Source organism: Mustela nivalis, assembly GCF_964662115.1.
Source record: "Mustela nivalis genome assembly, chromosome: 7".
Taxonomy (NCBI): Eukaryota; Metazoa; Chordata; class Mammalia; order Carnivora; family Mustelidae; genus Mustela; species Mustela nivalis.
In genome coordinates this window covers 94,859,204-94,881,214 of record NC_139026.1, presented here as the reverse complement: position 1 = coordinate 94,881,214, position 22,011 = coordinate 94,859,204, and the positions used below count along the sequence as shown (strand labels likewise).

At 43.0% G+C, this 22,011-nt stretch overlaps 3 protein-coding genes across 6 annotated transcripts in view; 2 read left to right on the top strand and 1 right to left on the bottom strand.

Annotated features, from left to right (window-relative positions):
* Positions 1 to 376: 376 nt before the first annotated feature.
* On the top strand, positions 377 to 7,158 carry DNAJC14 (DnaJ heat shock protein family (Hsp40) member C14). Its single transcript, XM_082741707.1, is given in 8 exon segments — positions 377 to 531; positions 981 to 1,311; positions 1,313 to 2,435; positions 4,777 to 4,883; positions 5,092 to 5,211; positions 5,609 to 5,769; positions 5,852 to 5,954; positions 6,185 to 7,158. Coding segments are annotated over 7 exon segments (2,100 nt in total). The 5' UTR covers positions 377 to 531; positions 981 to 1,036; the 3' UTR covers positions 6,396 to 7,158.
* Positions 7,159 to 7,400: 242 nt separating this feature from the next.
* ORMDL2 (ORMDL sphingolipid biosynthesis regulator 2) lies at positions 7,401 to 9,962 on the bottom strand. The gene is made up of 4 exons (XM_082741788.1): positions 9,735 to 9,962; positions 8,735 to 8,909; positions 8,390 to 8,541; positions 7,401 to 7,826 (listed from the first exon to the last, which is right to left on the bottom strand). The coding sequence occupies exons 1-4, from the start codon at positions 9,866 to 9,868 to the stop codon at positions 7,691 to 7,693; spliced, it is 597 nt and encodes a 198-aa protein (XP_082597914.1). The 5' UTR covers positions 9,869 to 9,962; the 3' UTR covers positions 7,401 to 7,690.
* Positions 9,963 to 9,990: 28 nt separating this feature from the next.
* The window catches only part of SARNP (SAP domain containing ribonucleoprotein), a 44,882-nt gene continuing 32,861 nt past the window's right edge, over positions 9,991 to 22,011 (top strand). Inside the window, exons 1-4 of one of the 4 annotated variants that reach the window (XM_082741767.1) lie at positions 9,991 to 10,185; positions 18,420 to 18,519; positions 20,170 to 20,216; positions 20,441 to 20,508. In XM_082741767.1, the coding sequence (XP_082597893.1) occupies positions 10,150 to 10,185; positions 18,420 to 18,519; positions 20,170 to 20,216; positions 20,441 to 20,508 (251 nt within the window). In that variant the 5' untranslated portion in view covers positions 9,991 to 10,149. Of the gene's footprint in view, positions 10,186 to 10,772; positions 10,788 to 12,287; positions 12,341 to 18,419; positions 18,520 to 20,169; positions 20,217 to 20,440; positions 20,509 to 22,011 lie in introns of those variants that run through there. The other 3 variants (XM_082741768.1, XM_082741769.1, XM_082741770.1) reach the window with 3 other exon arrangements.

The following is a 22,011-nucleotide window of genomic DNA, read 5'->3' as shown; positions in this document are numbered from 1 at the left end:
GCAGGGAAAGGATCGGGGTGGTGGTTCTTCTACGCTCCCTGGTTTTGTCTGCAAGGGAAACACCGTGGCTCGGTGGCTGTCCTCAATCTCCCAGTCTCGGCCAAGCCCGAGAATACAGCCAGAGGAACCCTGAAAAAAAAAAATCTGTCCCGCGTCTGCAGGCACTGCTACAGCGCCCACCAGTGGTGCAGCCTGCGGAGCTATCACTTCAGCACGCGGAGGGTGGCAGCAGAGAGCCCTTTAAGGGGCGGGGCCAGTTCTTCCTCAGGACCTCCTCCTCTGATTTGACTTAGCGCTTGCACGACTAGTTCGCGCCTCCGCCAACCGCTTTTTCGCTTCCTTCCCGTCTCTTCCCTGGTGACCCCGGAAGTGGAAGTGGGCGTAGGTCGGCGGCCACGGCGGGGACGGAAGGCGGAAGCAGAGCGTGAGCGGGAGGCGGAGCTGGGGGAGCTGCTCTCGTAGCTGCTCTCGTAGCTCCCCCTGGCCCTAGGCCCAGCTGCTCGAGGGGGAGGAGTTACCGCCGCTCTTCCGGTACTTTACCTTCGCGCCCTCTACCCAGCCCAAGGGTTTCCTGGATGTCTTTCTCAGGGGCAACCCCAAGCTCCGCTCCCAGGTTTTCTTTGAGAGCCGCACGATCCCCACCCTTTTCTGGCAGCCTGCGGCACCCCCCTTTCCAGTCTTCTTTCCCTTTCTACCCAAGAGTGACCCCCGGACCACACCCTTTGAGTAACCGCCCTCTTTCCTTATTCTGGATTATGACTTTCTGGGGAAAGAAGAAAAACTAAGGGGTTTTGGAGGGGGGAAGGGAACACGGTTGTGGTAATGGAGTATTGGCTTATTGGTAGGGCTAACGAACGCCCCAGAAGAATTTGAGAAAACAAGGGAGGTGGGTGCATTAATTATATCCTCAATTTAAGGTTATTTAACCCCTCTCTCTCAGTTCAATTCTGATCATCTCCACCTTGATACCTTTGTTGCAGGCATCAGAACTTATCATGATGGCTGTGACCTAAAATCCTCAGGAAGCCCTGGGGTCATGGCCCAGAAGCACCCCGGAGAAAGAGGGTTGTGTGGAGCCCACCACAGTGGTGGTGCCTCCTTCAGGATTTTAAGATCCTCTGTGGACCCTGAAATACTTTCATTCTCAGGACTCAGGGACTCAGCGGGGCCTGCTCCTAATGGTACCCGCTGCCTCACAGAGCACTCTAGTCCTAAGTACACACAGCCCCCAAACCCAGCCCACTGGTCGGATCCAAGCCATGGCCCCCCAAGGGGTCCAGGACCCCCAAGGGATGGAGAGGACCCTGATCAGAGAAGAAGAAGAATCAGGAGTGGACCAGGAACTCTCAAGAGAGAATGAGGCTGGGTACCAGGAGGATGGCAACCCTTCTTTTCTTTCCGTTCCATCTGCTTGCAACTGCCAGGGAATGCCTGGAGTCCCTGAAGGGCCTTACTCTGAGGGAGGAGATAGCTCTTCTAGCAACTTTTGTCACCATTGTACCTCTCCAGTTTTGGGGAAAGATGAAGAGTTGGAAGAGGAATATGATGATGAGGAACCGCTTAAGTTCTCCAGTGATTTTTCACGTGCGCCCAGTGGGAAGAAACCATCCCGGAGACAGCGGCACCGCATCCCGGCCAAGGAGCATACTCGGGAGGGTGGACGCAGAGATCCCAGGTCCCCTGGCCGACATAGGCTGGGCCGGAAAAGAAGTCAGGCAGATAAGCGCAAAGGCCTGGGATTATGGGGAGCAGAGGAACTGTGTCAGCTTGGGCAGGCAGGCTTCTGGTGGCTGATTGAACTGCTGGTATTGGTGGGAGAGTACGTGGAGACTTGTGGCCATCTCATCTATGCATGCAGGCAGCTGAAAGGCAGCGATCTGGACCTTTTTCGAGTCTGGTTGGGAATCTGGGCAGGGCGGCTGGGAGGCTGGGCCCAGGTAACGTTCCAGTTTCTGAGCCAAGGATGTTGCTATGGGGCAGGGCTGTTGACCCGTTTTCTTAGGCTACTAGGTGCTTTGCTGCTTCTGGCTCTGGCCCTCTTGTTGGGCTGTCTACAGTTGGGCTGGCGGTTTCTGGCGGGACTGGGTGACCGGTTAGGCTGGAGGGGTAAAGCCACTTGGCTCTTTTCTTGGCTGGATTTTCCCACCTTGCAGCGTTGCCTGATTCTGCTGAGAGATAGCAGGCCATGGCAGCAGTTGGTAAAAATGTTTCAGTGGGGTTGGCTGGAATTGCCTTGGGTCAAGCCAAGGACTAATAGGCAGGGGAATGCACCTGTAGCTAGTGGTCGCTACTGCCAGCCTGAAGAAGAAGTGGCTCGACTCTTGACCATGGCTGGGGTTCCTGAGGATGAGCTAAACCCTTTCCATGTGTTGGGGGTTGAAGCCACAGCATCAGATGTTGAACTGAAGAAGGCATATAGGCAGCTGGCAGTGATGGTGAGTATCTTTCCTCTGTTTCCTGTTCCTCTTTGTTGTCTTATTTTCTATTCCAGTTTTAGGAAGAGTAGGATAAAGAGAAGGCAGAGTAAAAGGTCAACTTGAAGCTGGAGCAACATTAATTCTTAGGAAACAGTCATAAAGACTTTTTCCCCTCTGCTGTGGCATCTGACTTTTCCTTCATTTTAAGCTTTTTGTCTTAAGATTCTTTAAAAAAAAAAAAGATTGATTTATTTGAGAGAGAGAGAGCACTAGAGAGTCTGCAGGGCAGGGGGAGGGGCACGGGTGGCGTGGGGAGAGGAAGAAGCAGACTCCCTGCTGAACAGGGAGCCAGGTGCAGGGGCTTGGTCCCAGAACCCCAGGATGTTAGACCACTCACCCTGGAATATTCAGGTGAAGTCCCTCTAACCACCCTCTAGGGTGGAAAAGAGGCCTTATTGGAAAGCCTGTCATTCTGTACCCTGAACTAATGAGGGTCTTTTGAACACGGGGATATCCAACTATCTGTCCCAGATAGGCAAGTGTGGACTTAGTGTGGGAAGGTTCAGGGAGTGCATGTGATTGTTCCCGGACTAGGTGAAAGAAAACAAAGTATTTCAAGAACAGCAGTCTAGAGTGGAAAAGGGAAAGAGAATGGAACATAAACCATAGAGAGGCATGTGCATCTGTATGCATAAAAACATATGGCTGTTTTTAAAGATTTCATTTTTAAGTAATCTCTACACCTGATATGGGGCTCAGACCCACAACCCTGAGATCAAGAGTCCCATTGTCCTACTGACTGAGCCAGCCAGGCACCTCATGATATGGTTGCTTTTATTGATGGGGGGGTGGGAGGGGTGGTACAGGTGGAGTTGTGATGCCCCATATGCCTGAGGGAAATGTTTCATACAAGCATGCAAATTGCTATTAGTAGATATTAATTTGATATTTTTAGATAAGATTTTTATTGCCTTTTCTGTAAGTAAAACTGTATTATAAGTAATGTGTGTAAATTCCATTGGAGGCTGATTTGAGTATATGGAACTGGACTGGTAAAATTATCATGGTGTGCAAATTACGCCAGTGACTGCATGGCAACAAAAAGGAATGGGTTAACCAAGGTGTCCATTAGCCATCAAGACACAGTAAGGTACCAGGCCTGTAACTTAGCAGAGGACTAAGTTCGGTGGGAAATGCATGCCCCTTAGTGGATAGACTGGGATATTCTTAAGAGTGGGAAATGGCAGTTTACACTCAGATTGTTAGTAGCAGTAGAGCTCTTTTCTCACTTTCTTGTCTTTTAGCAGACATCCTCTCTTGGGGAATAACATTCTTAGAAGAAAATTTCATTTTCAACTTACTTTCTTGGAGTAGAGATATAGTTAAGTTCTGTGATCCTTGATATATCTGCCCTGCACCTCAAAGTACTCCCTTGTTCTGGGCCAGTGTCTGTGGGCTTCTTTTACAAAACCTCTCACTGTCCTTCTGAAGCCTCAGAGTGACCATGACCGAAAGCTGTTCTATAAGCTTGGGCATGTGGAGTACTAATGGCATTCTCTTTATTTGGCATCATCAGGAGATTAGCTTTTTTCTGTTCTTTTGGAAAAGGAGGATGGGAACCATCAGGAAGCTGTAGGAGGTGAGGATACTATTTGTCTTAGAGGAGAGGCTGAAAAGTGGATAAAAAGCCTATGAGGATCACAATATGCTAATTCATTTCTGGGACAGAAAGGCAAACCATTATGGGAAGTACATGCTAGAATTTTCTAGTTAGAATGAGTTTGAAGATGTAGTATCTTTGGAACTCTTACTTTATGGTTGACGATAGAGTTAAAATGTGAGGGCTTAGTATGCATTTACCAGGTAGGGTGACCAACCATCCCTGCTTCCCGGGATTGAGGGTTTCCTGAGACATGAACTTTTAGTGCTAAAACTGGGATAGTTCCAGGCACACTGATAGGATGGATCATCCTAGTGCCAAATTCTGTGTATATATGTTGTGAATATTCTCCCAGTAATCCATGATAGATAGCTAACAGTGACAGAGCTAGAATTTGATCCTATATATGTGTCTGCAGAGCCAGAGCAGTTAGTCATTAAGTTGTATTGATTCTCTAAAAGGGTGATGAAAGAGAACCATTTGATACAAGGGTTATTATTATTATTATTTTTTTAAGTATGTTCCATGCCCAGTATGTAGCCCAAGGTGGAGCCCAACCAGGCTTGAACTCAGAACCCTGAGATCAAGAATCAGATGCTTAACCCACTGCACTATCCAGGCATCCTGATAATAGGTTATTTTGACCTAAGATGGGAAGAGGGTTGGAATGGATTTGGGATGAAATCTTTGTCTTGGTAGGTTCATCCTGACAAAAATCATCATCCCCGGGCAGAGGAGGCCTTCAAGGTTTTGCGGGCAGCTTGGGACATTGTCAGCAACCCTGAAAGGCGGAAGGAATATGAAATGTAAGTTGGAAATGGGAAATTGTCAGGTGGGATAAATGAGTAATCTTCAAAGTAGAGGTCCCTGAACTTGTGGGTGAAGCTCTCTGAGGTGGAGAGAACGGGGTTGCTTATCTTTCTGGCTGGCCAGGGACCTCAAGAGGCTTAAAGTTTCATCTCCCTTTGTCCCTTGATCAAAACCTTCTGATTTACAAAGGCTTTTTTCTCTTAGGAAACGAATGGCAGAGACTGAGCTGAGCCGGTCAGTGAATGAGTTTCTGTCCAAGCTGCAGGATGACCTCAAAGAGGCAATGAATACTATGATGTGCAGCCAATGCCAGGGAAAGCATAGGTATGAAATAGGGCAGGGATGGGACAGTCACAGATTAGCCATTGGGTAGCCAAAGACTTCCGTTTGAGTATTACTGGTAGTTGGGGGATACAGCTGATGAGTAAAAAGACCCTGAGGTTTCTACTTTTGCCATAGTGTCAAGAGATTGGGAATTTGAATTGCACTAAGAAAAAAAAGTATTTTTAGTTTTAAGAGAGAAGGTTGAGGGTACGGGTGTTCGTAGACATATGTAACAACTGAGGGGAGATAATTTTAGATATATCAGCTATTTGTCAATAATGATGACACTAAACACTTGATCTTAGCCAAAAGGCCGAGAAGTGATTATAATGATGATAGCAGAACAGTGTTGTAGGCTTGACAGATGAAAAGGAACTTTCCTTTTGTTGGGTTGTAGGAGGTTTGAAATGGACCGGGAACCTAAGAGTGCCAGATACTGTGCTGAGTGTAATAGACTGCATCCTGCTGAGGAAGGAGACTTTTGGGCAGAGTCAAGCATGTTGGGCCTCAAGATCACCTATTTTGCACTGATGGATGGAAAAGTGTATGACATCACAGGTACACATCTGTTCTCTAGAAATATGGGCTCATGTACGCTCAAAACTGTGATGTTTTGGCTAATTATTTCTCATGCTTGTAGAGTGGGCTGGATGCCAGCGTGTGGGAATCTCCCCAGATACTCACAGAGTCCCCTATCACATCTCCTTTGGTTCTCGGATTCCAGGCACCAGTGGGCGGCAGAGGTAGGTTACTTCTTTCAACAATCTACCTACTGTTGTAGTTCTGAATATGATTTCAGATGACATGCTGCTTAGGACACCTAGAGGTCTTACCCTTAAGTTTGGCAGCTGATTCAGTATATCTTTTTCTTTCCCCTGCAGTGTATCTTTAACTTAGGTGTAAACAGGTAACAGAGGTAACCATGTAACTCTTAATAGCTCTTGCCTCATAATGTCTTCTGTTTTCCTCTCAGAGCAACCCCAGATGCCCCTCCTGCTGACCTTCAGGATTTCTTGAGCCGGATATTTCAAGTACCCCCAGGCCAGATGTCCAATGGGAACTTCTTTGCAGCTCCTCAGCCTGGCCCTGGGGCCACTGCAGCCTCTAAGCCCAACAGCACAGTACCCAAGGGAGAAGCCAAACCGAAGCGGCGGAAGAAAGTGAGGAGGCCCTTCCAACGTTGACACCCCTTCTCTTCTTTCCTCAGATCAATGTCAGGGAGTTAAAAGGGCTGTGTATAGCACAGGATGGAGTTTTGACTTGTTTATTTTTAAATATTTAAAAAAGGGAAAATTTTAAGCTCAAATTGTTCACTTATTACTTGTAGGAAGCCCCAGAACCACTCTCCCTCCTCCACCAGCACCTTGGAACTGAATCTTGTCTTCTGACAATACCAAAGAAATAGGGGGTGGCTAAAGCAAAGATCCTAGAGCCTGGACCTGGGCTGGACAATATCTCCCATGGTAGTGTGGGAACTGGTATTTCCCTGGGGTCTGTATGCCTTTGTCTTTTGCTTCTAGAGCAGATGACACTTCCCCCCTTTTTTTAAACTACGAGTCTATCTTATAATTTCTTGACCCATTTCAGGAGGGAGCCCCCTCCTTTACCCCAACATTCTAGTTAAAAGAGAACAAGAAAGCATGTAGCCCTAATTATAGGAGATTATACATAGAGTTCAGAGAGTGGGAACTTTGAATTTTTCCTCTGACATTCACCTTGTGGGTAATCACCCAACTTCATGCTTGTTGCTGCAGGGATGGCCAAACTAATAATTTTTAAAAAGCAGACTCATGCCCTCTGCCCTTGGGTGAGGGAGAAGGATAAAGGGGCTCCCAGAAGCCCCCTTATGATCCAAGGGTTTGTATTTTTTTAAGTTTGTTCATATTTGTATGTACATATCTATTTAAAGCCAGGGGATTATCTTTCTATAAATATATAAACTGGCAACCTGTATCTTTCCTCTTTTCTTTGCCCTTTTTCTCATTTGAGAATCCTTTCCCTAAGTATTAGCTGAGTGAAGGGCACCTCCTACTGGATCAAGGGAGAGGGGATTAAAACAATACCTTAGAGAAGTTTTATACAATAAGTTGCTATTCCTTGTTTCTTCCCCAGCCTTATGAGGACATCTCCCTACCCTTCCTGCTGACCAAACTATAGCCATATCTGGAAAAAAAAAAAAAAAAAAAACCAAAAAACCAAAACTTTATTATAGGGAAAATACACAGCAAAACAAACTGCTCAAACATGGCTTCCTGCTGTGAGGGAGACTGATTTGGCCCTTATCTTTGCCACCTTTCCTGATTAAAAGAAAATTTGTTTTTAGCTCCCTGAGGCCAGGGAGCCCCATTTTCCAGTCTGTTTTCTTCCTGAGAGTTTGGGAAGGTTATGTAGTTCTCAGGGTTTCAAGATACAGAAGACAATACAGAGGAGGAAAGGATGTTGCAGCCCTTTGGTCCAGTGTTATCCCCAGCCCCATCCCTCAGTATTTGTTGATGCCAAAGAGTCGAACCCCATGGAATTGGGGTAACTTAGGCAGCAGTACGGTGAGCAACGAGGCTGTGTTGATGAGGAAGTGAGCAGCATCATACTTGGTGTAGAAGCTGGCCAGGAGGTAGCTGGGGAGAGAAGAAATGGGTTAAGTGATGTTGGCCTTCCAGCTGTTATTTATGGCTTTGCAGTGACTTTTCTCTTCTATTTTTAAATGACCAGTTTTATTGCATGTAGTCCTAGAATATCTGAAAATATTCCAGTTAAATTAATAGTATTTACTTTGGGATTGGGGAGATAATCAGCACTTTTAGCTGGAGATTTATAAATTAGAAGAGTTTTTTCATTGTTAATGATGTGGCAAATGACAGCTGAAGTCTTATGTGGCTGTTAGAGTGCTTTTGCTTCAATTCCCCACAGTTTTCACAGATTTATATCTGTTCTGCTTTATTTATTCATTTCCTTTGAAGTGTAAAACCATTTGGTTTTGCTTGGGTGTTTTCTCAGTCCTTTCTCCATTCCCCTACCACCAACGGGCAGCAAGGAATGCTTGATTACTATCTTCTACTTTTTATTGCTCTCCCTAGATTCAGACCATACCATAATATCTTCAAAGGGTGTAAGTTAGTAGTCTGCTTTTTTAAAGCTTCCCTATGCTTAGAGCATTCCCTGTATCTCCCCCTAGACTCACAGTATGATAGGAGAGATGCTGAGGAATTTGCGGGAAGAGGTAAATTGGAGCCCGTAGTCCATCTGTTCCCAGTGGGTCAGTAGCCGAGCCTTTCCTTGGTCAGGGGTCTCAAAAGGTGTCCCTTTCACCGTATGTAAGAAGACATACATAGCCTGGGAGGAGGGAAAGGCGGGGCGGTGGGGTGCAGTGTGAGGAGGCAGAAAGTAGTCCCTCAGCCCAAGAATTATGCTGAGATTCCGAAACAAAGACATAAATTCCCAAATAATCAGTGATATTGGGTTTTGGTTCGGAAAGGCCTGGGTTGGGTGTAAGGCCTGGGTTGGGTGTAAGGGTATAACTGCTCACCAAGTTATGTATGACGTTGGTCAGGGTCCAGACAACAGGAATGCTGAAGAAGGGGATGCTGAGAAGAACCACATGCAGCAGTCCTACCAAGATGATGTAGGCCAGCCAGATGCCGCGGCTATTCATCACTCGAGTGTTGGGGTTTACTTCGCTGTGTGCCACCCCCACATTCATCCTACCGCCGTGGGGGGATCAGGCAGAAGTCCCAATTCAATTTCCTCTTAACCCCTCTTTGAATGAGTTCCACCAAGTTGTCTCCTGGACAGCCCAAATCCCCTTAACTATATTGGGAATAAAAGAACTTCCCCATTGTGCACAAAGGAAAAACTGAAGACTTAGGAAAGAAAACTTAAAAGGCAAGAGGGGTGCTCTCTACTTTCAGAGACATTAATGGTAATCTTTACTCTGATCTTTACACTTCAACTGTAACCTAAGGGGTCTAGGCCTGGGGCAGGGACTTCTGACAGCAGGGGTTAACAACCACCAATAAGGGGTAAGGGGACAAAACTACTTCTAATCCCCACCTCTTCCTATGTGGCTAGCCCGTCCAGTCTCTCATTCCCTTGGCATGTAAGCAGGCCGCATCCCAATCCCTTTCTCAAGCGAAGGGCGCTGCCAAGTATTTACCCAATGGCTTTTGGATTGAGCTAGGAAGGAACCTGAGCTCAGCATCTCGAGTCACGGAGCCTTATTCCCGATTCAAGGGGCGGCTCTGATTGTCTGAACTTGGCCTTTTAAAATCGTGCTTGTTGATGTGAACTTGGGAAGCAAATCTTGCTCGCCCGTCTTTACCTGAAATTCCTTAAACCCTAGTGTTGGACCCGCCCCACGCCCCTCCCAGCTTCCCTCTCCAGTTTGTCGTTCGGTTATCCTCAGGGGTCTTTTCAGAGCTCCTCTCGTTAGGTCGCCGACGCTCCAACCTCCCTCCGCCCCCGCCCTCCATCTTTCACCCCGCACCACTTTTCCTCTGCCCCATTTCTAGTCTCCAGGCAGCCCATACCTGCTGGCTTCAGAAGCCCGTCCGACTCGAAGAGTGGAGTTCGCTTCCACACCTGTGGTGTCCAGGAAGCACACGCCCTCGCCCATCTGCGCTCTCCCTATTCGTGGAACAGAATCGGCGCTGCCGCCACCCATTGGTTGGCAGTTTGCAATGGTGATGCGCAATTGGTCGTCATTTCCGCCGTTTAGGACGTTCAGAACCCGCCCCTCTCCCTGTCCCACCTTATGAGAGAGGTGGGGAAAGCTGCTAGGAGGAGTGAGAACGGCGTCCGCTATTGACTAATGGGAAGAATTGATAGTGTGAGGTGGGAGTAAGAGTGACAGCGATTGGTTGGCCTTGGTTATCTGCGCCTAGGCGGGAGCTCCTGGAAGCGGAGGCAGTGGGTGGGGGCCTAGTGGACTAGAGGGGTAGCAAGATGGCGGCGGAGACGGTGGAGCTCCATAAACTGAAGGTACCGTGAGGCGGGGAAAGGCTAAGTTAGACCTTTCTGGGGACTGAATTCTGCCGGGTGGCTTGCTATTTTTACTGTATGTTCATCTTGCAGGCTTTTCCACTTCGTTTTCTGGATCCCGCCGTAGTTCTTTTCTTTTGTGCCTCCTTTCTTCCCCACTACGCCTTCCCTAATTTTCCCATTTCTCCGTGCGGTTTTACAGTATTCTTTGTTATTTCGGCCCTTTCTTCATCGTAGTATCATCCGTCACTTCCCCACCGGATGTGCAAGTGCTTTCAACCTGTTATACTCCTTTCACGTTTCTCGTCAGAGCTGCATTACGTCAGTGGTCCCCTCCTCTTTGCCCCATGCTGGAGCCAGGACCCCCTTTTTCTTTCCTGGGTCGATGCTTTTCAGTCTGTTGTCCAAAGCTGGGGTTCCCGTTAGCATACGATGGCAGCGTTTTGTATTTCTACCCACGTTTCAAACAGGATCCAGAGAATGCTTCCACTCCTTTTTTTTTTTAGGTGGGGTTACGCCCTCGGAGCTAACTTTGAAACGTGAGGAGAGGCCTCAGAAGCTAGGCCTCTCCTGAGAAGCCAGGGATTTCGGAGACCTTAAGGGTTAGTAAAGGCATAGATACCTCAGATTTAAAAGTTTTTCAAATTCTCACGCGGTTCTCAGCCCGCCAGCCTTATCCCCTACCCTTATACCTTATCATTAGAAAGACAACTCACTTGTAACTGTAATATTTGGAAGAGCAGTTCCGAAGTTAGGTTTATCTTTTCCCATTTCATATAGCAGGTGGACCCTGCATCTTTTGGTGTCACCACTGGGTGACACTCTCAGTCACAGGGCGGTTTTAAGTTGTATCTTTTGGGAATCTTGGTAGCTTCCTCACATTGAGATTATTAATCTCCTAGAAGAAATGAGTAGTTTGTTTTAGGTGAATTAAGAGAATATCTTGATTAGTTGTCCATGTGTGGTTTCACAGTAGTTTTTCCCATCAGATGTTTCGGTCGTATCATCCTGGGAACCTGGACAAACCACGCTGATTTAGCCAAAGCCAAAAACTGATCGTTTAAAGTTTGATGAGGTTTTAAAAAAAGGAGTAAAGAGAATGCGGGTAGGGAGTACACATGCTGGTTGATACCAGTTAGTCTTTCTGTGAAATCTGATTTCTCACCCATGGATTCTAAACTGTTCTAGTGGGTTTTTGTGTATCCTGGAGTTACTGTTAAATTGGTAGCACTGAAATCTGTAGATTATATCAGTGGTCTCTTAATGCAACAAGTAAAAATTGAGTAACTACCTCTGTTATATGTCTTGTTACTTAAATAATGTTCTGCCATACTGTTATGTCTGTCCTAAAACATACCAAAAAAACAACAAAAAAAATTTTTGTAAGATTTTATTTTTTTATTCTGCAGAGACAGTGAGAGGGAACACAAGCTGAGGGAGTGGGAGAGCGAGAAGCAGGCTTCCCCCTGAGCAGGGAGCCTGATGCGGCACTCCATCCCAAGACTCTGGGATCATGACCTGAGCGGAAATCAGGAGTCAGACACTTAGCTGACTGAGCCACCCAGGCACCCTGAAAAGTTTTGAGTGAGATGAAAGGGAAATACGAATAGAAGAATAGTATTTTCTTTTTATTAATTCCACTTTTGAAGTCCTTGGAGTAAGTCACTAGTCTTGTGACTTGCCTTTGTGGATTTTGTGTTGGTTTGTGGAGTGATTCTTTCCATAAAATCTGTTTGTCAGGTCTGTATTAATTTGATTTTGATAGGATAATGTCCTCTGATGTGTTTTCAGGTATTATAGTCTGAAAGAATATGAGACCCTCCTGTCAGCCTGAAAAGGCTTTTTTTTTTTAAGGTTTTATTTATTTTTAGAGAGGGGGAGGGAGAGCATGAGCAGGGGGAAGGGCAGAGGGAGAGGGAGAGGGAGATGGAGAGAGTAAGCAGTCTCTTGGGGAGCTGGATACCTGGCTCAGTCTCCTAACCCTGAGATCATGACCTGAGCTGAAATCAAGAATCGGACACTTATCCAGCTGAGCCACCCAGGTGCCCCTGAAAAGGATTCACTCTTTTAATCACGTTTGCTTGTCTTTGCTTTTTCTCTAGAGCACTTCTTAACCTTTTGGAGGTCACAGATATCTTTGAAACTCTGATGAAAGGTATGAACCCTCTTCCCAGAAAAAGGCATGTACATATACTTTGCATGCGATTTGAGGGGCTTCATAAAATTACGTTGTAGCCCTGAGGAGTCCGTGGACCTCTGGTTAAGAACCTATGCCTTTAATTCTGACTTCCAGGATAGTTAATGCTTGGTTCCACTGTTAATCTTGATGGAGTGATCCTGACTTTTGCATTGACCAGACTTTTATCTCTTTTTGTAAAACCCCAGTTTTATAAAGAGAATTTGTGGCTTTAGTATAGATTCTCAGATGGAAGGAACAAGCTGTGAAATAGGAGGGAAAAATATTATCTGAATTGATATGTAACTCCATATCAACAGCAAATTTCTGAAGATTTTGTAGAAATGTAGTCACTCTAACTGGGAGAGAGAGTCTGAATGTGGGTGAAAATGTCTTGAACTGTAGTGATACCAGATTTCCATTCAATGGTGAAAAGCGGGACGCGGGACTACTGCAGAGGAGAGAACCACAAGGATATTTAGTGTCAGAATGTTGAGAACAGTGGGACATTTGTAATATTGAAGCATAAAGTACATTGATGATTGATGATAATTTGGAAGGGAAGGTAGGTGAACTGTGTGACCATAAAGGTGGAATGGAATGATATTGAAAAGGGCCTTTTAACTTGTGTAAGGTGTTTGGTTTTTGTCACATAGGCAGAAGGTGAGGAGCCTTTGAATATTTGAAAGGAAGAGCTGATGTGATCAGTTTGTGTTCTTTTGGCATGGAGGATGGGATCTGGAGAGCAAGAGATTTTTTTACTAGTTAGATTTTTATTATAGTAGTCACTGTGCTGCTTAAAACCTTTTAATTATACCCCTGGCAATCTCTCCAGCTTAGTTTCTCACACTGCCAACCACTGTGGCTTTACTACATTTTATTCCTCAGAATAGCTGTGTTCATTAATTACTAACAATTACTTAGAATTTACTATGTGGCAAGGTCTGGTCGAATCTATTTACATACATTGCCTGATTTAATTCTCATAATAACCTTGTAAGGTAAATGCTTTGTTATTTTGTTATTCCCGCTTTAAAATAAGAAAAATGGAAACTCAAAGAGATTGAGTAACTTGCCTTAGGTTGCAGAGCTAATAAGAAGTGGTGACTCAAATCCAGGTAGTCTGTCTCCAAGGTCATGTTCTTAATCACTGCACTACCGTCTTTCTTAACTCAGAACCCAGAACTGTTGTTACACATGCTTTCAGCCTTAGTGTTCCTTGCCACCTCCATACCCCATACCTTTGTCTAATTAAGTACTAACTCCCTTCAGATATCAGGCAAACATCATTTACCCAAGGAACCCTTAGGTTAGATAAGTTCTCCATATCCACACACATGATCAGACTACTTTTTAAAAACTTCTGTAGGACCCTGTACCTTTTTATATTAAACATTAAGTATGTGATCATTGGTAGCCTTGTTTTCTTACTAGATTGTAAACCTCACACGAGCAAGGACTCTCTTTATGATTATTTTTCTTGTATCTAGGATAATGCTTGATGGAGTGAGTGCTTAATCACTGTCAAGTGAATAGACTTAGTAAGACCTAAATTAAGGTAGTGGATATTAGAATGGGAATGAATTTGAAAGAATTTGGGATATAAAATTGTAAGTAGTTGTAAATGGATTAGATGGGAGAATGAAAGATGAATCCAAGGTTTGAGTAGTCTAGGTTGAGAGAAGCCAGTTTGGGGCAACAGAGAAGGAAACTTCAGTTTTGTACTTTGAGGTTTGCACTTGGAGATGTCTAATAGTTGGAAATATAGGTCTCCTTTTCAAGAGCTGAGAGCTAATAGTAAAGGTTTGGGACTTATTCAGGAAGTATTTATCGAGTGCCTACCATGTGCCACTGCCGTAGGTTCTGGGCATAGAGCAAAGCAGACAAAATTCTTGTTGTCATGGAGTTTATATTTTACTAGGGAAAGTCTCAATAAATAAGTCAAATTTACAGTCTGTTAAAATAGTGGTAAGGTCTGTAGAAAAAAATAGGAGAGATGTTAGGTAGTGGTACTCTGCGATTATGGGTATTGAAATTTTAAATAGGGTGACTGGGGAAGGCCTTAATAGAGAAGGTGATGTTAAAGCAGAGACTCGGGGGTAAAAGAGTGAGGTGTTTGTTTGTTTGTTTGTTTTAAGGATTTTGTTTATATATTAGAGCACAAGCAGGGAGAATGGGAGAGGGAGAAGCAGTCTCCCTGCTGGGCAGGAAGCCCGATGTGGGGCCTGATCCCAGGACCCTGGGATCATGACCTGAGCTGAAGGGAAAGGCTTAACAGCTGAGCCATCCAGGCGCCCCAAGGAGTGGGTCTTGTGCAAAGTGTTACAAGAGGACCTTAAGGTGATCATTAGGATTCTGGCTTTTACCCTTGAGATAGGAAACAAGTTGGAGGGATTTTGAATAGAGGAATGACATGTTCTGACTTTAATTTTTTTTTTTCCTGACTTAAATTTTTAAAAGTTCACTCTGGATACTTTGTGGAGAATAAACTGTAATGAAGTGCAAGGGTTAAGAGTTACAGTAATCTGTATGAAAGACCAGAAGGAATTAGATTCTAGTTATACGGTAGTTTCCTCCACCCCATTCATGGGGGATATGTTCCAAGACCTCCCAGTGGTTGCCTCAAACCTAGGGTACTGAATCCTTATGTATACTATATTTTTTCCTATAAATGCACACCTATAATAAAATTTAGTTTATAGAGACAGTAACAGATTAATAACAATAACATTGTCTCTTTCAAAATACCCGTTATACTGTACTCACCATTTTTATGATGACGTGAATGCCTACGTGATGAGATGAAGTGAGGTGAATGATACAGGTATTGTGACATAATGTTAGGCTATTATTGATCTTATGAATGAGCCAAAGTTGGGGGGTTAGCGACTCAAAACTGGTGGGGGCTGAGATTTCAGTGACCAAAGGCAATGGCAGGGCCAGTGGCCAGCAGTGATGGATGCTATCCACGCTACACTACCAGTTGTACCAATCTGTCAGCTTTCAAGTCTAAATCAGAAACCTATGCAGAAACCATCACTGTCCGTTTCTTTGTCAGGGAGTTTTTGTAAGCTTTGGCTTTATGTAGGCACAATTGGGGAAGGAAAGAGAAGGGAAGAACAACTCCTTAGAAGGTTGAGCTTTGAATTGCCTGAATATTTTACGAGCAAGTGTTAACTTAAACCCAGGGTGGTGATGGGGAGGAATGGAGGCTTCTGAGAAAGATTAGGGGTAACGAGATAAAGAAGTTGTATTCTTTGTAAACAACAGCACCCTCTAAGCACATCACACAAATGATATACTTAAACTGTTAGATGATGTCCATTTGCTGGGGTTATGTAAGACTTCTCTTTTCTTCTGTACTTTTCAGAATTTTCAAACTATTCTATAGTAAACATAATACTTTTATAAAAAAGAAAACTTTTTTATAAAAGATTATGTTTGGGGCACCTGGGTGGCTCAGTCGTTTAAGCGACTGCCTTCGGCTGGGGTCATGATCCCAGGGTCCTGGGATCAAGACCTGCATTGTGCTCCCTGATCAGCGGGGTGTCTGCTTCTCCCTCTCCCACTACCCCTGCTTGTGTTCCCTCTTTCACTGTATCTGACAAATAAACAAAAAAGCTTTAAAAAAAAAAAAAAAAAGAGATTGCGTTAGTGAGAGGGGCCATTCCCGAGTGCGCATGCGCATGCTCATGCTCGTGCATGCAGAGGGAGGAGCGCAAAGAGGGGGGGAGGGAGAAAATCTTAACACAGACACCATGCGTAGTGATGACCCTTACATGGGGCCTGATTCCACGATCCGAGACCATGACCTGAGCCCAAACCAAGAGTGGAGTGCTCAACTGACTGAGCCACTCAGGTACCCCAAACGAATGAAACTTTTTAAAGTGTAACTAAGATCAGAAGCCTGGTTCTCCAGGAAGCAGAAAGAAAATGAAGAAACATGGTACCAATGTAGAAAAGATCCAGGCTCTTAAGATCATTTAGAGTCTCCATTCTAGATTAATAATATTCAGGATATTGGTCTGAAGGCCAGTGCAGGGTCATGAGCTGTTAGTGGTTAGCAATAAGTTTAAAAAAAAAAAAAATGAGTAAGCTTTTAGAAACTTTTATAGCAGTTTGGCATCACTGCTACATCCAAGTGTGTGATTCTTTTCCAATAACTGGTTTTTATTGTTTTTTACAAACGTATCAGTCCACCTGGCTGGAATATTTTAAAAAGTTGGCAGCCCCAGGACGCCTGGGTGGCTCAGTTGGTTAAGCAGCTGCCTTCGGCTCAGGTCATGATCCCAGCGTCCTGGGATCGAGTCCCACATCGGGCTCCTTGCTCCGCAGGGAGCCTGCTTCTCCCTCTGACTCTGCCTTCCACTCTGTCTGCCTGTGCTCGCTCTCGCTCGCTCTCTCTGACAAATAAATAAAAAAAAAAAAAAGTTGGCAGCCCCATCAGTCTGCCTAATTAAAAATATATTGATCTGTGAAATTTGGAAACCTGTGAAGCAGCGATTCTGTTTAATCTTGTCTAATCTTTAAGCCAGTGTCTAACATTTATGAAGTGCTTACTAGCTGCCAAGCACTATTGTAAAAGCTTTACAAATATTACTGATTTAATCATCCTAACAGCCCTAGGGACTAGGTACTGTTGCCTTATCCCTGTTTCAAAGGCAGCTGAGGCACAGAGAGGTTAAATTAGTCATCCAGGGTTACATAGCTATAGGTGGTAAAGCTGAAATTTGAACCCAGGTGACTTTAGAAGAGGCTATGCTATGCTTTTAATGGGTGATTTACTACCATGTTTCTCAGTAGAGGGTGCTGTTTGTTGAGTAGGCTAGTTCTCCACACAGTATTCCTGGTGCCTGACCAACTCACTGAATGCTCCACCTGCCCAGTCATTGTATTAGGGGAAAAAGCGCCCCTCTCCATTTTCAGATGCTCCCTTGGTTGAAAGCCTTCCAGAGATGCCTGGCATATTCCGTTAATTGTAAAGTTCTTTCTTTTATAGGGATCTGCTTTCTGACTTCTGGTTGATCTTAGATCTGTACTTCAAAGCCAGTGAAGTCGTCTTTCAGTGCCCATCTATTTGTGCACTGATCTGCATATAGGATTTCTGGAGCCTTCCCTTTTCTGCTTGTTTTCCTTGGGTCAGCGTGTCATTATGCTTCTTAAAATAAGAATCAAATAAATAGTCATTTAATGTAGATTCTGTTTTTCGGTTACAGTACCTAGAATTACTTTGGTAGCAAACCCTCTTTGTACTTGTAATCATCTAAAATCCTGAGGTCTTTATCCTTTGAGTTACTGTTGAGTCAGATCTTGCTCATCTGATTTTTGAACAGTTTAAATTTTGAATATAAATGTAATACTTCATAGGGATACCTAGTCCTTCCAAATTGAATCTTCTTTTTGGCTCATTGTTCTCTGAGGAGCTCCCCTTCTTGCCCTCTCTGCCCTTTAGTTCTATCAGTAATCTATCAAGTCTTCCTTCCTCCTTCTGTTGTCTGCAAAGTTGATAAGCATAGCTGTTATATGTTTAGTCAAGACACTGATTTAAAACTTCCACAGAACTTGATAGCATGCCACTAGATACTTTTCTCATTTTGAAATAGATCCTTTAGTTGATCCATTGTTGACATTAAACTAGCTAATATATATGTCTACCTAATTCTTTAGTGGTAAGGCTTATATGCATGTAAATAGTAAATTGCAGTAAGTAAGATAGTAAGAAGAATTTGCTTTTAGATAATTAGTTCTACTTAAAGATTCATTTTTTTTTATATAGGAAAAATGGGGGGGTGCAGACACCATCCCATCCCTAGAAATACCTAGGGATTGGTGATGATAAATAGTTGCATGAATAGGTAAGAATTCTATTAAAGTAGGACATTTATTCTTCATCATCTTTTAGAAAAGCCTTCTTGCATATTGAATATTAATTAGAGAGATCCAACTTTGTGGATCTGGAGGGTTGGTGGGTTTAAGAGTGGTAGTTTGGGATTGAACTTTTTTAAAAACACCAGGTTCATTCTGTTAACTAAGGAAAAGCTTTATTCTTTTTTCTCAGCTTGCTGAACTTAAGCAGGAATGTCTTGCTCGTGGTTTGGAGACCAAGGGAATAAAACAAGATCTCATCAACAGGCTCCAGGCATATCTTGAAGAGCATGGTGAGTGTTTTGTAGAGGCAGAGTGATATGAGTGAAGGGTTTAATTTTTTTTGGCTCTGCCATATAGAAGATTTCTCCTCCTTTAGGTTGTTGGTAATATAAGCTCTTAACTCTATCAGAAAACTCTTGATCATCTGAAACAGTGATTATAAAGCAAAGAAATACATCCCTCCCTTTTTTTAAGACATTAAATTTTATTTCAGCAAATTGTTTGAAAGGAAGTATGCTAAAACAAGTATCAATAGACTGAGGATTGGAGAATTTGGATTCTGATTCCTCTTATGCCAGAGATTTACTTGGTAACTTTGCATAGTCACTATTTACTTCACTAGGTGTCTGTTCTGATCTATGAAATGAGACAAATGTTGCCACCCTTAAAATTCATAAACGTAAGGAATCTCTGGTCCTAACTCTGACATTCTACAATTCCACCTTTTTAAAAACCAACAGAACCAGCTTTATTTAAGGCATATTATCATCCCAGATTGTACAGGGCCCCGTTCTAATTTTTGTTTCCTTTTGTACCCATTCCTTTTATCCCACCTCCTTTAGGCAGCTATTCTAATGTGTTTGATATGTATTTTTTGTCTTTGTCCTTGTATAAACCTTGTGGTATTGTTTGGTATACACTATTTTTTTATAATTGGCAGTGAGGCCATATTTGCTTCTCACTTGTTTTCTCTAAGTTTTGTGTGTTTTTAGGATATATTTATATTCGTGTGGCCTGTGGCTGTGTAGTCATCTAGTTTATTGATTCAAATTCCTGCATAGTGTTCTGTCATATATGGAATCCACCACATTGTACTTAATTCACCTGGCAAGAAACACCTATATTGCCTCCTAGACTACTTCTTTCATCTTCCTTTATATTTCTGTGTGAGTGTCTTTCTGGGGTATATTCCCACGTGTGGGATTGCTAATTAATATCTGTTCATACATGTACTCTTGGTATGATAAAGCACTGCCAAATTGTGTTCCAAAATTCCTCTGTAAATCTACAGTACTCTCATCATCAGTGCATAGGGGTTCTTTTATCTCCTCCACATACCTGAACTTGACACTATCCTATCAAGTGAGTTAATTTTTGCTAATCTTTTGCTTCAATTTACATTTCTCTCATTATTATAAAGTTTGAACATTTCTTGTGCTTATGGTTCTTAGGGATTTTTCTTCACCGTGGTTTCAGTGGGGTTCCCCTGAATGTAGACATTTTGTATTCCTAGTAACTGGTCCCTTTTGGTTTTAGAAATAAATACCTTCTTCGTCATTTCTTTTTCCATGGTGTCCTTAGTTTTGGAAAATCTGCAGTTTTTCATATGTCACTTTTGCTTCAGGGTTTTGTTTGTTTCTTGAAGAAATCCTTCCCTACCACTAAATCTTAAAGATATTCTCCTACATTACTTTTTATTAATGTTATAGTTTGACCTCATTACAGTTTTTTAGTCTAGCTGGAGTTCAATTTTGTATTAATGTTAGGTAGAGAATATAGTCTTATCATCTCCATGTGGAGCAGATTTTATAAGCATCAGTTCTGGCTTCCATTATTGAATTTTATTTTGGGAAAGCAAAATGATTATAATTTTAGCTTAAGTACAGTGATCAAGATGGTTTTTTAGCAGGGCTTGACCTGAATATTTTAATATTCTTTAGCTGAAGAGGAGGCAAATGAAGAAGATGTACTGGGAGATGAAACAGAGGTGAGTTGGAGAGAGTAAGGTTAGTCGCTGGCCTGGCAACTTGCTGCTACCTTGGCCATATTGCTTAACATCAATCAGTAGAGGCCTTAAATGCTAACTTGTTAGGGGAGCATAGAGGGGGAATGAAGGTTTTGGAAAACTGGTTCATTTTTGAGTTCTCATATTCTTTTATTGATGGGTATTTACTGTTGATTTATATTAACCATTGTTTCATTTGGTTTTAGGAAGAAGAACCAAAGCCCATAGAACTGCCTGTCAAAGAGGAAGAACCTCCCGAGAAAACTGTTGATGCGTAACTATCCCTTTTTTATGATCTGACTACAGGGCAGATAGTTCTGGGTTTTGGAGGGGTTCAGTCTTTCATGTTTACCTCTTACACATTCCATTGGCTTTTTTCGTTTCTCATTAGATCATAAATTTTCAGAAGAGTCTACTTCATTTCAAATACATGGTCCCAGGGAAGCAATGTAGTTTGTCTCTGGGTAATATAATAGATAATTAGGATGGGGAGACTTCAGTCCCAGACTGAGTTTAGTTCTAGTCTTTTGTTGTAGTATCATAATAGATGATTCCTTTTCTTCGTAGAGAATCGTCTAGATTCTCTGTGTATGAAAAATTTTGTAAGGGAGGAGGGTTCTGAGCAGAGATGATGTCTCTTAGGTAACTCTGTATTCTTTCTTCCTTTTTGATTTACATTGGAGGAAGGGAGGACAGAGTACTAGAGTGGAAAGTGGACCTTGATTTATTTAAACTGTCCCACAAGGTTGATCACAAACTAAAGGTTGATCATAAACATTTCTTGGGGGGGGGGCTCTCAAATCCAGCACGTTAGTTACAATTGAATCCTTATTAAAATTTTTGTTCTCCTAGCTGTATTCATGCACTATAAAAGACAGTATATATGCTAATGAAAAGTCAAACACTACATAGAGGAGTATATAAATTAAAAATTATGTACCCCTTGTCTCCACCCCCTGTCTGACTTCCAAGAGGTTTTCAGTATATTCTTTTAGAATGTTACATGGGAAGTTTGTGTATATGTATATATACAGATACATCGACACACTAGGTATATTGTGGGTTTCTTGATTTTTCTCAGATCTTTTTGTATCGTTATACAGTAATGTTTTTATTTAAATGTTAGTTATTTACACGGCAGGATTCTAAGTGTTTTACATGTATTCTCATTTAGTCCTCACATCAGCCACATGAAGTGGTGTAATTATCTTTGTAAGTGGTAGGTCTCTTTTTTTAGCTTGTTATTGTGGGAAATTGCAAGTATTTCCACAAGTTACGAGAAAAGTATAGTAGACCCACATATACCTATCACCCAGATTTAGTAGTTATCAGCTCAGAACCTTACGCTTTCTAGCAGCTAATAGCCCTCAATTCTATGGATGAATAGTAATTTCACCAGTCTCTTGTTGATGAACATTTAGATAATGCATAATAGCAGAAAATGTAGTGCTGCATGTCCTCATGCAACTATTTTTATACTTCTGCAAGTATGTCCATATGATAAATTCCTTGCAGTGGATTTGCTGCATCATAGGAGATGTACATTTAATGTTTCATTAGATTTTATCTAATAATACTGCCTCTCCCTCACCCCTGTTAAGGAAGGGGAGTGAGGGGCTAAGGGAGAGAGAGAATCTTTTTTTTTTAAAGATTTTATTTATTTATTTGACAGAGAGAAATCACAAGTAGATGGAGAGACAGGCAGAGAGAGAGAGAGAGGGAAGCAGGCTCTCTGCTGAGCAGAGAGCCCGATGCGGGACTCGATCCCAGGACCCTG